Source organism: Sinocyclocheilus grahami, unplaced genomic scaffold, assembly GCF_001515645.1.
Source record: "Sinocyclocheilus grahami isolate Dianchi unplaced genomic scaffold, SAMN03320097.WGS_v1.1 scaffold1448.1, whole genome shotgun sequence".
Classification (NCBI taxonomy): domain Eukaryota; kingdom Metazoa; phylum Chordata; class Actinopteri; order Cypriniformes; family Cyprinidae; genus Sinocyclocheilus; species Sinocyclocheilus grahami.
This window is the reverse complement of record NW_015506627.1, coordinates 81,602-98,233: the sequence shown is the minus strand read 5'-3', so window position 1 is coordinate 98,233 and position 16,632 is coordinate 81,602. Positions and strand designations below refer to the sequence as shown.

General features: G+C 36.2%; 1 protein-coding gene across 1 annotated transcript in view; it reads left to right on the top strand.

Moving 5' to 3' along the window:
- Positions 1–16,632, top strand: part of LOC107570365 (receptor-type tyrosine-protein phosphatase mu-like) — a 137,725-nt gene that overhangs the window by 110,269 nt on the left and 10,824 nt on the right. Inside the window, exons 20-24 of the mRNA XM_016256596.1 lie at positions 2,245–2,342; positions 10,310–10,426; positions 11,404–11,558; positions 12,388–12,523; positions 15,688–15,837. Of these exons, the coding sequence (XP_016112082.1) occupies positions 2,245–2,342; positions 10,310–10,426; positions 11,404–11,558; positions 12,388–12,523; positions 15,688–15,837 (656 nt within the window). The remainder of the gene's footprint in view (positions 1–2,244; positions 2,343–10,309; positions 10,427–11,403; positions 11,559–12,387; positions 12,524–15,687; positions 15,838–16,632) is intronic.

The following is a 16,632-nucleotide window of genomic DNA, read 5'->3' as shown; positions in this document are numbered from 1 at the left end:
TAATATTGTGAAATATTATTTTGATGTAAAATAACGTTTTTCTGTTTTAATATACATTAAGCTGTAATGTATTTCTGTGATGCGCAGCTGTATTTTCAGCATCATTCCTCCAGTCTTCAGTGTCACATGATCTTCAGAAATCAGTATAATATGATGCTTTATTATCAGAGCTGGAAACTGTTGCTGCTTCATATTTTTTTGGGAACCTGTGATACTTTTTTCAGGATTCTTTGATGAATAAAAAGTTAAAAAGGAGCATTTATTTAAAATATAAATCTTTTGTAACAATATACACTACAGTTCAACAGTTTGGGGTCAGTGCATTTTTATTCTTTTTTTTGAAAGAGATTAAAACTTTTATTCAGCGAGGATGTGTTAAATAGATAAGAAGTGATAGCAAAGATTTACATTGTTAGAAAAGATTAATATTTTGAATAAATGCTGTTCTTTTTAACTTTTTATTCATCAAAGAATCCTGAAAAAAGTATCACAGGTTCCCAAAAAAATATGAAGCAGCAACAGTTTCCAGCTCTGATAATAAAGCAGCATATTATACTGATTTCTGAAGATCATGTGACACTTTATACTGGAGTAATGATGCTGGAAATTCAGCTTTGATCACAGAAAAAAATAATATTTTAAAGTATATTAAAATAGAAACCATTGTTTTATATTGTAATAACATTTTACAAGATTACTGTTTTTTTCTGTATTTTTGATCAAATAAATGCAGCCGTGATGAGCAGAAGACACTTCTTTAAATAACATTGCAAGTCTTTCTGATCCCAAACTTTTGAACGGTAGTGTGTGTATATATATATATATACTTAAAAAAAATAGTGCCAAAATTGACATAAATGCTGTTACCTTGCTAAAGACATAATTATATAAATGATATCACACACACACACGTATAATATTCAAATTTGAATTTTTCCTATCAAATGTTTAAAATCATGTTATCAAAAGGCACCAGTTTATCACAGAAAAAAATAATATTTTAAAGTATATTAAAATAGAAACCATTGTTTTATATTGTAATAACATTTTACAAGATTACTGTTTTTTTCTGTATTTTTGATCAAATAAATGCGGCCGTGATGAGCAGAAGACATTTGTAAGTCACTGTGTATAAAAGCGTCTGCTAAATGACTAAATGTAAAAACATAAATACTAAAAATGCACATAAAAAACTTATGCGCACAATTGAGTAGGATAAGCATTTTATCCGATAAGAAAAACTGCACATAAACTACAATGGAAACACATTTACCACAATTCATCATATATGAAAATTATTATATTCAGTGCCAGTTTATCAGGAAGTGACGAATATGTTCTCTTTGACTCGTTGGATGGAAACGGTGTTTTATTCGCAAATGTTTTATGTGATATTTTCTGTTAAATTCACATCTTTGGATGGAAATGGATATTTGCATTACAGTTCTGTGTTTTTATGATTTAAAGCTCACCCTAAATATGAAAATGTGCTGTTAATTTACTCACCCTCAGATCATCCGAGATGTAGGTGACTTTCTTTCTTCAGCAGAGCAGTAAAGAAGATTTTTAGCTGAAACTGTAGCCCTTGGTGATCCATAAAATTCAAGTCAGCATCTACCGTCACTTTCAGAGTCAAAAAAATCATATCAGGCAACACAAAATTAATAGCCGTGGCTCCTGACGATATATTGAGGTCTTATGAAGCGAAACGATCAGTCTGTGCAAGAAACTGAACATTATTACCTGTAATCCAGAGCCTCAGGCAAATGGGGAAATATTATTTTTTTCCATTCTTTTCGGACAATTCGATTCTATTACCTGGTTCAGTTCACTAGTTCGTTTACATAGTCACGCAATGACGTAACATATACGCAATTATATTATTAAAGCACCCAATAATGATGTGAAATGCAGATGTTTTATGTTTCTAAAGCATATAAAGTGAATAAACTAGTCTTCATCAGCTCACCTTTTTACTTAAACTGTGAGAAACAGTTTCTTGCTCAAACCGATTGTTTCACTTCATAAGACCTCAATATATCGTCAGGAGCCACGGGCACATTAAGAGCTCATACAACCATTACAAGACTTTTAATCATTTGTCAAAAGTCATTTTCTTTTTAGAGTCGGCACTTGATTAAAAACTATATTAATTCAGATTAATTGTTTCCATAATGGAGTAACTCAAAGGATGTTCAATTAAGCCGAACATGATGGAGTCGGTCGTGTGTTTTCTCTCTGCAGGACCGATGCAGGAGACCGCCATCGACTTCTGGAGGATGGTGTGGCAGGAGAACACGGCAACCATCGTCATGGTGACCAACCTGGTGGAAGTTGGCAGGGTGAGTGTGAAAGTGTGTGTTTGTGCGAACATCTGCATTATCTGTTTACTGAGAGACTCACAAAATCACAGCATCATCTCTGAGTTACATTCACAATCATGCCAATCCGCGTGTATTTCTATAGCACTTAATGCAATACAGACTGTTACACTGTAATAAACAGGAAAATAATTTTTTTTTTAAATTAAGTTATGACAAACTCAGTTTCGGCTCTAAAGCTGCTCTACAGAAGACAATAGAGTCATTATTCAGATCAGTTCAGTTCAATAACCAGTGGTGTACAGTAGCAAAGTATTTTTATATGTTTGAAGTATCTTAGAAGTATCTGTAATTCTTTATGATAATTTTTTCAGTTGCTTACTCACATTTTAAATTTTTCAAAACTTTACACACAAATCCAAGAATTGCACACAAAATGCCTCACATCTCTTGCAAAATGAAGCACTGCATTCAAAAATCACAAACACATCTCAAAAGCAAACATTTGCAAACACCTTTGACATAATATTAATTTCCACTTAGATTTGTGTGTGTTACATAGAGAACTAACTGTGTGTTGTGTTTTGCAAAAAGTGTTTTATGAAATGAGTCAAAGATCCAGTATTAGTGTCTGGTTTTGCAGATTTGGTGTGTTTCTGCTGTTTGAGTGTCAGCTTTCAGAAACTGTGTGACGAGGAAAGATTATTTGTGTAAGCAGCTGAAAAAACTGTGGTGTATTTTTATTTTGGGACACTTTGACTACATCATGAAGCCTAATGTTGTACGTTTTACTCCACTACATTTCATAAACAACATATTGTTCCCCAAGATATTGGTGAAGATTCATGAAGATGCTGATTCTTTCTGCACTAAATGATAAATTCATGAGCAAATTAATATTGAAAAATGTCACTGTCAGCTGTAGTGACATTTTATGAGTGATTTCACTTACAGCATTTTTAATTGTCATAGAAATAATGCCAGTGCTTAATGATCTTCAATAAGATGTGTGTGTGTGTGTGTGTGTGTGTGTGTGTGAGAGAGAGAGTAAACAAGCTGATAAATCACACAGAATGCAGAAAATCTAAAAATGCAGAAAGTCTCCTGTGAGGGGTAGGTTTAGGGGTAGGGCTGGTGTAGGACAATAGAATATACGGTCTGTACAGTATAAAAACCATTACGCCTATGGGATGTCCCCACTTTTCACAAAAACAAACCTGTGTGTGTGTGAGTGTGTCAATCTGTGTGTGAGTGAGTGTGTGTGTGTGTGAGAGAGAGAGAGAGAGAGAGAGAGAGAGAGAGAGAGAGAGAGAGAGAGAGAGAGAGAGAGAGAGAGAGAGAGAGAGAGAGAGAGAGAGAGAGAGAGAGAGAGAGAGAGAGAGAGAGAGAGAGAGAGAGAGAGAGAGAGAGAGAGAGAGAGAGAGAGAGAGAGAGAGAGAGAGAGAGAGAGAGAGAGAGAGAGAGAGAGAGAGAGAGAGAGAGAGAGAGAGAGAGAGAGAGAGAGAGAGAGAGAGAGAGAGAGAGAGAGAGAGAGAGAGAGAGAGAGAGAGAGAGAGAGAGAGAGAGAGAGAGAGAGAGAGAGAGAGAGAGAGAGAGAGAGAGAGAGAGAGAGAGAGAGAGAGAGAGAGAGAGAGAGAGAGAGAGTGTGTGTGTGTGTGAGTGTGTCAATCTGTGTGAGTGTGTGGTGTCTGCAGTTCAGATGTGTGAGATCGACTCCCGCAGGATCACTTGCTGAGTAAATGATGCATTCTGGGCTTCATCAATGTGAAGTGGCCAGAAACTGATCAATGAAGCTCATTATCAGACAGAACAGCACAAACCGCCCAATCCGCAGACAGACGGAGAAACGCTGATTATAATGACAGAACTGTGCTTTATATAAGATATATTTAAGAGTCGCTGCTGAAGAACGGCTGTCAATCTGGAGGTTTCCTGCAATTTCATCTCATCCTTTTAAATAATAAACCATTTGTTTATTTAATGCTGTGAATGAGTTTACCTGATTCACAACGGAAGAGCACTGAAATCAGCTCATTTAATTACAGTCATTAGCAGTCTGATTCATTTAATTACCATTAAAGTTCAACATGTTTAAAGTAGAGCTAAATGCATTAAGACTGAATAAACTTCATCATAACAGTTATATAAAAGACTTATAATTTGATTGAATCATTTACTCTTAAACAGTAGATCTGTAGAGGCTCATAGACTTCAAACAACGTTTTGCTCCTAAAATACGAGTTAAAAAAAAAAAGTTGAAAAAGTCCTGATGCTCATCATGCATTTGTTGCATTTGTCGTGGCATCATAACGATCATGCCCTGTTTGAACAGATTGTGATCAGTCATGGATCTCCTCTGGTCCAGATGTGCCGGTCTGAGCTGGTCTGAGCCGGTCTGTTATATGATGCTGGTCTAATGTGGGCTCGAGCGGCGCTGCTTCCCCACGGAGACCCCACCGCCGCGCTCCACTGACGCCCATCTGCAGCCGCACTCAGCTCTGGCATTCTGGGAGATTCACAGCAGATTAGACCAATCCTAGAGAGAGAGACAGAGAGAGAGAGACAGAGAGAGAGAGACAGAGAGAGAGAGACAGAGAGAGAGAGAGAGAGAGAGAGAGAGAGAGAGAGAGAGAGAGAGAGAGAGAGACTGAGAGACGGAGAGACGGAGAGAGAGCAAGACAGAGAGAGAGAGACAGAGAGACGGAGAGAGAGATACAGAGAGAGAGAGACGGAGAGAGAGAAACAGAGAGAGAGAGAGACTGAGAGATGGAGAGAGAGATACAGAGAGAGAGAGAGAGAGAGAGAGAGTGCAGGTGTGTATCCTGAAGGAGGAATTTTTTTCTGGAGACAAAACACACAAAAATGCATCCATTTATCTATCTATCATTAATTGTTCCATCCATTGTTTATCATTCAATCTATCCATACATTAATAATCATTCAATCTATCCATCCTTCCATCGTTTATCGTTCCATCCATCCATCCATCCATTCTTCCACCCATCCTTCCATGTTTTATCGTTCCATCCATCCACTGTGTCTTCCATCCATCCTTCCATTGTTTATCATTCCATCCATCCATCATCCATCCATCTTTACATTGTTTATCGTTCCATCCATCCATAGTTTATCATTCCATCCATCCATCCATCAATCCTTCCATGGTTTATCCTTCCATCCATCTCTCCATCATTCATCATTCCATCCATCCATTTATCTATCCATCTCTCCATCATTCATCATTCCATCCATCCATTTATCTATCCATCTCTCCATCGTTTATCATTCCATCCATCCATCAATTCTTCCATGGTTTATCCTTCCATCCATCCTTCCATCATTTATCATTCTGTCCATCCATTTATCCATCCATCCATCATCCATCCATCTTTCCATCATTTATCGTTCCATCCATTTATCCATCAATCCTTCCATGGTTTATCCTTCCATCCATTGTTTATCATTCCATCCATCCATCCTTCCATCCATCATTTATCGTTTCATCAATCCAGACATTTAGTATGTTTTTGGAGTGATTTGGTTTATGGGGACACGGGAAGTGTAAACCTCCTAAACCATGTTTACATTGTAGTACCCAAGTCATTATACAGGTATGTGTCCTCATAAACCATGTATTCAAGAACATGCACACACACACACACACACACTCTCTCTCTCTCTCTGTTTCTCACTCACTTACAGACACAGATTCCTAACTGCTGAAATGATCTGATGGTTTTTTTGTCATCTGATCCCGGAGGAGGACTCTGAGATGGAGTCGTTTGGAGGCTCGTCTCAGCGGGAGACTCTCGTGTGTCTCCGTCTCGTGTCTCCAATCACATTCCGGCTCTAATGATGCTGGAGAAAATTGAATTTCTGCACTCGATGTATCTCTGGGAAAAGAAGCAAGTGTCTCCGTGTTTCCTCCTCTCTCTCTCTCTCTCTCTCTCTCTCTCTCCGTCAGTGCTGCTGTTGTGCTCACTGTCTTACTGTAAAGTGGATTTTGTAATCACGTTGTCATATACCCTGTGCTTATGTTTATTCGTGTTCTATTGGATGGGAAAGTGTGTGCGGCTGCAGGCTGAGAGTTATTAGAGCTGCTGTTCTAATACTTCTGATTCTCCTCTGACTGGATTATATTGCCACATAATGAGGTTTTATTTGCGTTGCGTGAGAAGTGTAGTGGAGTTAGAGCTGAACTGAGTCCAGACGTGATCCGGTCCGGTCGCTCTGTGAGTGTCAGACGTGTGAGGTCGGGTATCATGTCACATCTGGAAGTGCAGAACACATTTAGCTGAGCGTAATGTGTGAATGAGAACATTAATGTGTGAATTACATCGCGAGAGATTCCTCAGGAACATCCTTCTGGAGACGCTTTATAGCAGTGCATTGCTGAATTCTGGATTCTGATTGGCTGGCAGATGTTTCAAAAGATGAATAATTAAGTATGTCCATGTTTATTAACTAGGGATGGTTCTAGATCGCCAAATAAGTAATCATAACTTTTAAAATGTAGACTGCCATCATTTTTTGGTATTTATTGATTTATTTATGAATGACAAGATTTGTTTGTAAAGAATACTTTAAAATGTCTAGAAAGAAAATTCTTTTGAAAATAGGCTTTTTTTATTTTCAGCAATTTAATTATTCTAGGTTTGTTTATATTAAAGAAGCACCAAAAAAATGTAATCTAAACTATAACTATCTAAAGCTATCATATAGCCTAGAATACATTAAACGTGTTTTTTCTTTTTCATTAAAAAATAAAGATTAAGGTGTGTGAATTCACATGAATTAAAGTTGTAAAAAAATATCTAACTGGCTGTTTTATTTTATTAATAGACTTAATAGACTATTCATAGACAACGTACCAAATAATACATTGTGGTTTCCTATGACCTACTGGTGTAGCATTTTATGTCACGTTTTAATTTTAATTATATTAATGTAATTACTTACAACACTTCTTAGTCAAAATTAGGGCTGTCAGTTTAATGCGTTTACTTAATTAATTAGTTACGATATCAAATAACACAATTAAAATATTTTAACGCTGTTAACGCTCTGGCCCCACCCCCAGACCTGTACGTCATCTTGCATTTCATACAGCTGACTGTTGTGCGTCTGTGAGCAACACAGTGGTGTTTCGTTTCTGAATGAATCCACGTTTTGAACGAATCGAGTGAATCAATGATTCAGTAGCCCATTTATAGAGAGAGCCGTTTTCTGAATACCTGAATGAATCAGCCATTTGAACGAATCAAGTGAATCAATGATTCAGTAGCCCATTCATATAGAGAGCCGTTTACTGAATTCATGTATGAATCAGCCGTTTGAACGAATCGAGTGAATCAATGATTCAGTAGCCCATTCATATAGAGAGCCGTTTACTGAATTCATGTATGACCTGAATGAATCAGCCATTTGAACGAATCAAGTGAATCAATGATTCAGTAGCCCATTCATATAGAGAGCCGTTTACTGAATTCCTGAATGAATCAGCCGTTTGAACGATTCAAGTGAATCAATGATTCAGTAGCCCATTCTTATAGAGAGCCATTTACTGAATTCCTGAATGAATCAGCCGTTTGAACGATTCAAGTGAATCAATGATTCAGTTGCCCATTCATATAGAGAGCCATTTACTGAATTCCTGAATGAATCAGCCGTTTGAACGATTCGACTCATAAAGACATTTACCGCCACCTGCTGGTAGTTTTAGTTTCTTCTTTAGAGTATCATTTCATTTATAAAAAAATAAAAAATAAAATAAAATAAAAACATTAAGGGTATAGTTCACCAAAAATAAATAAATAAATAAATTCTGTCATCATTTACTCACCCTCATGTTGTTTCAAACCTGAATGACTCACTTTCTTTTGCACAACATAAAAGAAGGTATTTTGAATACAGTTGGTAACTAAGTTGTTTTGGTCACTATTCACTTTCATTGCATGAACAAAAAATACTGAGATGTTTCTCAAATTATCTTCTTTTATGTTCCATACTTTATGTTAGGCCATTGTAGCCTAAACATTCAACACAATCATAGCTTTAAATTATCTTTTGGGGGTATTTTCGCAGCCAAATTTAGTTTGCGATTAATTAGATTACAATTTTTAATCGACTGACAGCCCTAGTAAAAATACTTGTTTAAAAACTCTTTATAAAAAAGTGATTAAGATGTGTGACTCACATTAATTGAAGGTGTAACAATATCTGCTTGGCTTTTATTTGATGATTACATCTCTTGACATTTTAGAGTCATTAAATGAAAATGCTATGAATGTTTTTCAGAAACATGAAAGTATTGAACTCACCCTCATGTTGTTTCAAACCTGAATGACTCACTTTCTTTTGCACAACATAAAAGAAGGTATTTTGAATACAGTTGGTAACTAAGTTGTTTTGGTCACTATTCACTTTCATTGCATGAACAAAAAATACTGAGATGTTTCTCAAATTATCTTCTTTTATGTTCCATACTTTATGTTAGGCCATTGTAGCCTAAACATTCAACACAATCATAGCTTTAAATTATCTTTTGGGGGTATTTTCGCAGCCAAATTTAGTTTGCGATTAATTAGATTACAATTTTTAATCGACTGACAGCCCTAGTAAAAATACTTGTTTAAAAACTCTTTATAAAAAAGTGATTAAGATGTGTGACTCACATTAATTGAAGGTGTAACAATATCTGCTTGGCTTTTATTTGATGATTACATCTCTTGACATTTTAGAGTCATTAAATGAAAATGCTATGAATGTTTTTCAGAAACATGAAAGTATTGATAGAGGTTTATCTGATGCGTTTGAGAAACTGAATCAATGGGAGTTAATGCTGTTGAAGTGAGAGCATATGGAGGATGATCCTCGCGGCATATTGATCTGGAGTTTCTGCATCAATACCTGTGTTAATCAGGAGCACTTGACCTGCTCACCGCCGCTGAAGGGTTCATTTAATGTGATCGGGTGACATTTGAAACCGAGCACAATCACATGCCACCGTTTCAGACAAAAGGTCAGACACGACGTGATTCTGATGCGTGACGTGATAGTGAGACGAGCGAGAGATGCTCTTCATCTCCACATCAGCATTTACTCCTCAGAAAGACTACAAATTTACTAGAATGTACACAGAATGTAAAAATATAATGAATAATCGAATCGGTTTCTTTGTATCAACTCAAATTTGTAGTTTAAATAAACTCAGCTTGTTATTTTGTTTGATTTGTTGGATCAAAATTTGTTAGTTAGGCTACTTAATTGAAGTTAAACCAACAAATAATTTTTGCAATGTAGTGTTTGTTTGTTTTTTCACATCAAAACTGAAAAACTAAAAAAAAAAAAAAAAGAAGGATATAATTAGTTAACATTTACATGCTTTAATTTTTGCTTTAACTTCAAATTCATTTTTTCAATTTTTTTTTTTTTTTAAGTTATACAAGATGCAACTCAGTTTTTAAATCAGTTTAATATATAATATGATTATAACATTTTATATACTGTATACTCTAAACTTGCAATTCTGAGAAGAAAAGTCCAAATTGTGAGATATAAAATTCGGAATTGTGAGTTAATTAAGAATTTGCAGTTATCTTTTTTTTTAATTCCATGGTGAAAATAATAATAATAAAACGGAATTGCAAAATGCTCTCAGAATTCTGAGGAAAAAACTGTCCAAATTGCAAGATGCTTTTTTTTTTTTGATTCTGTTGCAGAAAGAAATTTTTTATTTATTTTTCTTTTTATTGCAAATAAAATGCACTTTGCATTTTTATGCATTCAAATGCATTTTTATTTAATGCACTTTGAATTATCATTTGTGTATGACGTCAGTTGCAGAAATAGTAAACTGCTTAGTGAGGTTTAAGCGGCTTCCTGAAGTTGCGAGCTGGACTCGAAGCCGTGCTCCTCTGATGAAGGTCTGTGTGTGTGTGTGTGTGTGTGTGTGTGTGTGTGTGTGTGTGTGTGTGTGTGTGTGTCAGGTGAAGTGCTGTAAGTACTGGCCAGACGACACCGAGATCTACAGAGACATCAAGGTGACGCTGATCGAGACGCAGCTTTTGTCCGAGTACGTCATCAGAACGTTTGCGGTGGAGAAGGTGAGGAGACGCCCTTCACATCCATTAATCAGCTCCGTCTGACCCGGAACAGATACTTAAACATTTTTAAAAATGCATAATTTAAACTAAGTCAAAAATATGAACAAATTCTGCGCCAATTGAGAAAAATTTAAAATATTGTTGGGTGTGTGGATAAAATCGATTAAAAAAAAAATGCAAAAAGCAAAAAATCCGCACACCAAACGACATGCAAAGTTCACGGTCCTTTTTTGTTAGTGCACTTTAGTTTTTGTTGTCTCTTTCATGTAAATCTTCAGGAATACATTTTTGTTCAAAAGAACTTGGAACTTTGCATTTTGTTTGGTGTGTGGATTTTTTGCTTTTAGTTTATAGTAAGGGAAGAAAACTTTGCACATGCTTCAAGACCCTCAAAATACACATCATTAATTTTTTTCAGATTTTTTACAGTAATTTTATAAGAGATACAACCATTTATTTATAAAAATGTTACATGTTTTTGTGTTCGGGTCATTTTGATGTATGGAGTACAATTAGTGTCAAAAATATTTTCTGGGAAATTATCTATGGAGTTATATTGGTGTCAAAACTTTTGTCAAATATATTTAGCCTTCACACACTTTTGGACTGAATTTTATTGATAAACATGAATATGCCTGTTGATGTGAAAAATTTATCACTTTTTTCATCTGAAAGTGAACATTTATGTAATTTGTTTGAAAATGTTTACACAGTTTTGATGTGGTTTTGTTAGAAAGAAATATGTAGGTTTGATAAGTGTGGACTGCTTTTGATCAATCCTGAGTTTAATGAAAAGCTCTTCACTAGCTGTTTTTGTAGTTTTGGTAGATTTTACTCAATTGTCAGCAGATACAGAGTGTGTAAATGTGAGCGGCTCGGGTGTGATGATGAAGTGTGTGCTCATTAGTAAAGCTCAGGTCTGATGATGATGATGAAGTGTATGAGATCTGATGAAGAAGTCTCTGTCTGTTCTGCAGCGAGGAGCTCACGAGATCCGTGAGATCAGTCAGTTTCATTTCACCGGTTGGCCGGATCACGGCGTTCCGTATCACGCCACGGGTCTGCTGGGATTTGTGCGGCGGGTCAAAGCCAAATCCCCCCCCAACGCCGGACCCATCGCGGTCCACTGCAGGTACCAGAACACACCACATACAGAGACTCTAGCTATAACACCAACATGACTGTCTGACTTCATTTGTTGTTATTTGAACTTTTTATTGTTTTTGAATTATACATTTTGAAAAGCTACGTCTATCAATATAAAAATTAAGTTTTTTATTATTATTATTATTATAAAATGGATCCATGTTTACTTTTTGAAAAATGTTAAAGTATAAATGAAGCACATCATGAAACACTCATTGTAATAAGATTGAACAGAGGTTGCTGTTATTATTATATCAACACTACCAGTCAAAATGTTGAAATAAATTAAGTGTGTGTGTGTGTGTGTGTGTGTGTGAGTGTGAGCGTGTGCGTGTGCGTGTGCGAGTGCGTGTGTGTGTGTGTGTGTGTGTGAGTGAGTGTGTGTGTGTGCGAGTGCGTGTGTGTGTGTGTGAGTGTGAGAGTGTGCGTGTGCGAGTGCGTGTGTGTGTGTGTGTGGGAGTGTGTGTGTGTGTGTGTGTGTGTGTGGGTGAGTGTGGTGAGTGAGTGTGTGTGTGTGTGTGTGACATTCTGTTTTTTATATGTTGACATTACAATCAAGTGAGAGAAGTTGGAACTAATGTAAAAGTTATTTAAAACTTATCAATACATACATAAAACTTGTAATTATGAATTCAAGAAAGATTTTTTTTACTAAACAGAAACTCATTATTATAGTAATTCCGACTCACAAATAAACTTCAGATTCAGTTGAAGGTCTTCTCCAGACAGATGTTGCCATTAGTGTGATTTTGATTGTTTTATTCCCGTGGTTTTATCTGTCGATCTGAATCTGTGTTTTGATTGGTCGCTCACAGCGCGGGGGCGGGCCGAACAGGCTGCTTCATCGTGATTGACATCATGCTGGACATGGCGGAGCGGGAAGGAGTCGTCGACATCTATAACTGCGTGAGAGAGCTGCGGTCGCGCAGAGTCAACATGGTGCAGACCGAGGTACTCCTTCCCTCACCTTTGACCTCTGACCTTCACCTTCACCTCACTGAGCCTGGCAAATACATGTGGAAACGCTGAGAGTATTCATGTTGTCTGAATAATAGATGTTACAACATTGCTGTTGTTTACATTGTGATTGATATTTATATGATATAAATTATATTTTATCAAATATTTATTTTTTATTTTTTATTTCATAAAATATTTATATATAAATATATATATATATATATAGCATATAAAAATGCTATACAAATAAATGTGATGTGAATTATATTAGTTTATATTAAAAAAATAATATTTTTTTATAGCCATAGGCATAAAATCTGTGTTTTTTTAAATATTTATTAGGTTGAACAGAAAGCTGTTAAAGCGCAGTAAATGCATGCATGTCTGATTCCAGCACGTCAAACATGCCGCTGCTATTTGTGACCCTGGAGCACAAAACCAGTCATAATGTTTTATTAAATAAGCTTTCCATTGATGTATGGTTTGTTAGGAGGACAATATTTGGCTGAGATACAACATGTTAAAGCACAGTAAATGCATGCATGTCTGATTCCAGCATGTCAAACATGCCGCTGGTATTTGTGACCCTGGAGCACAAAACCAGTCATAATGTTTTATTAAATAAGCTCTCCATTGATGTATGGTTTGTTATGATCTGACAATATTTGAAAATCTGGAATCTGAGGGTGCAAAAACATCTAAATATTGAGAAAATCATCTTTAAAGTTGTTCAAATGAAGTTCTTAGCAATGCATATTACTAATCAAACATTAAGTTCTGATATATTTACGGTAGGAGATTTACAAAATATCTTCATGGAACATGATCTTTACTTAATATCCTAATGATTTTTGGCATAAAAGAGAAATGTATAATTGTGACCCATACAATGTATTGTTGGCTATTGCTACAAATATCCCCCAGCGACTTAACACTGCTTTTGTGCTGCAGGGACACATATTAACATGTGAACGTCTCAGAAACAGTCGATCAGTCAGATGCAGGTGCTTTAAGAGCCGTAATGCGTTTGAGTTTTTACGGCTCCTGACGGGTTTGTGCAGCATCTGCTGTCGTTTCTCTCGACTGCATCGCTGCGTTTAATGAGCAAATGCTTCAGAGCTGACGTCTGCACTGGTATTTGAGAAGCCTGATTCACCGTGCTGAAGTTCAGTGACCTTCAGACGGTGTGTGTGTGTGTGTGTGTGTGTGTGGTGTGTGTGTTTCGCTCGCAGGTGTTTTGGCACGCTTTGACGCCTGACGGGCACACGTTACCTTTTCACACGCGTGTTTGAACCGTCGCTAATCATTCTGGGTGACACACACTCATTAGAGCTCCGCTGCTGATTGCATGCTTTTTAGGCTGCATTCTGATTGGACGTGCCACCGGAAAGGTCAGAGGTCACGGCGGATGCCTAATCAGAGACGCGCTGACCCCGTCCTCGCTATCTAGTCAAAGCGACAGGCCAAGATGCTGCGGAAATGTCACTTCAGCAGTGATTTCCATCAAACGCTCGTCGCATCACGCATGACGACTCGCTGCTAATACAGTTTGATGTTCTTTCTGTTTTACGCCGTCAAAGTCCCTCGTGAAACAAATGAGTGCAATCACAGCGGCATCTGCATTCGCAACGCTGACAAATTCCATGAATACAAAGCAGATGAAGAGAGAGAAGCAGCACAGCGACGGAGGAAATCAAGCAGTTATGACCTACTGTACTGTTCAAAAGATTTCTGAAAGAGAAAAAATATTATTGCAATTTCAAATAACTGTTTTCTATGTGAATCTCTGTTAAGCGTGTGTGTGTTTCGCTCGCAGGTGTTTTGGCACGCTTTGACGCCTGACGGGCACACGTTACCTTTTCACACGCGTGTTTGAACCGTCACTAATCATTCTGGGTGACACACACTCATTAGAGCTCCGCTGCTGATTGCATGCTTTTTAGGCTGCATTCTGATTGGACGTGCCACCGGAAAGGTCAGAGGTCACGGCAGATGCCTAATCAGAGACGCGCTGACCCCGTCCTCGCTATCTAGTCAAAGCGACAGGCCAAGATGCTGCGGAAATGTCACTTCAGCAGTGATTTCCATCAAACGCTCGTCGCATCACGCATGACGACTCGCTGCTAATACAGTTTGATGTTCTTTCTGTTTTACGCCGTCAAAGTCCCTCGTGAAACAAATGAGTGCAATCACAGCGGCATCTGCATTCGCAACGCTGACAAATTCCATGAATACAAAGCAGATGAAGAGAGAGAAGCAGCACAGCGACGGAGGAAATCAAGCAGTTATGACCTACTGTACTGTTCAAAAGATTTCTGAAAGAGAAAAAATATTATTGCAATTTCAAATAACTGTTTTCTATGTGAATCTCTGTTAAGCTGTAATGTATTTCTGTGATGTGCAGCTGTATTTTCAGCATCATTCCTCCAGTCTTCAGTGTCACATGATCTTCAGAAATCAGTATAATATGCTGATTAATAATTTTTCAAAGTTTTCATTTTCTTAATTACATTAATGACATATTTATATTTGATTAAACATTTATATTAATAATTAAAATGGCTACATTTTAATTCAGATTTTATATTATTAATTAAAAAATGCTTAATTTTCTTTCCTTAATTATATTAAAAATATATTTATATTAAGTTATTTTATTTCTAATATTTTTACATATTTATATTAATTTAACAATTATATTAATATTTCAAATAATTAAATTTTTTATTAAAATTTTATTTTAATTACAAATTAATTACATTAATGATATTTATATTTACATATTTGCATTCATTTAAAATGTATATTAATAGTTAACAATTGTTTCATTTTAATTCAAATCAAGCATTTATAATAATAATAATACTTAAAATATTTCTTGTTTTCAATGTTGGAAACAGTCGTGCTGCACAATATTTCTGTGGAAACTGTGATACATTTTATTTTTCAGGATTCACAGATGAACAAAGTTCAGAAGAACAGCATTTATTTGAAATAGAAATCTTTTGTAAGATTATAAATGTCTTTAATGTCACTTTTGATCGATTTAATGTGTTCTTGAAGAACAAAAGTAGTCATTTCTTTAAAAAAAAAAACGTTCTGTCATCATCAGATAGTCTTCAGTCGTACTGGATCTGCTTTCTTGTGTTTGTCAGGAGCAGTATGTCTTCATTCATGACGCCATCTTGGAGGCGTGTCTCTGCGGCGACACCACCATCCCAGCCAATCAGCTTCGCTCGGTTTACTACGACATGAACCGATTGGATCCTCAGACCAACTCCAGTCCAATCAAAGAGGAGTTCAGGGTGAGACGCTTGCTTGCAGAAGTGATTATTTATAAAGGCTTTCAGAGCTGAAGATATGAAACGCTTTCTGTGTTTCTGCTTTGATTTGATTTACAAAGTGCTGCGGTAAAATATGAGAGTTGTATTGAATATCAGAGCCGCACAATATTTCAGTGAGCGACCAAATCGGTTATCAGGACGTTTTAAAGACGTTATCAGCATTGATTTGATTAGGCCAGTATTAGAAACAGAAAATATCAGGCTTGTTTTCTGTTTCTGCAGCAGACTTCAAGCTCTGAACAGTTCTTCATCTCTTCTGCTGCTTGCACATTTATAGCAAAACTACTGTAAACGAACACATGGAATATTTGCACTTATTAAAAATGATCTGTCAGATGTTGAATGTTGAGTAATGGATATCTCATGTACCCACATTACACAAAATGATTACAAAAATGTATTTTTTACTCAGGATTTTTGTCTTGTTTTCCAAGTCAGATATCAGTAACACTTTACTTACAGCCTTTATGTATAATGATGATAAAGGTATTCATATCTTTTTCATAAGTAACTGTAACCAAAGTTAAAATGCATTGTAATATTTAATGGTTTGATTGTCATGTGTTTTAATTTTATATTTTTATATTATATTTTCTAAAGGTGTAACGATGAATAGATACGTTTTATAATGTTATAAAAGTAATTAATAATAATGAATGCATTAAAAGCACTGTGTGTGTGTGTGAGTGTGTGTGTGTGTGTGTGTGTGTGTGTGTGTGTGTATGTGTGTGTGTGTGTGTGTGTGAGTGTGTGTGT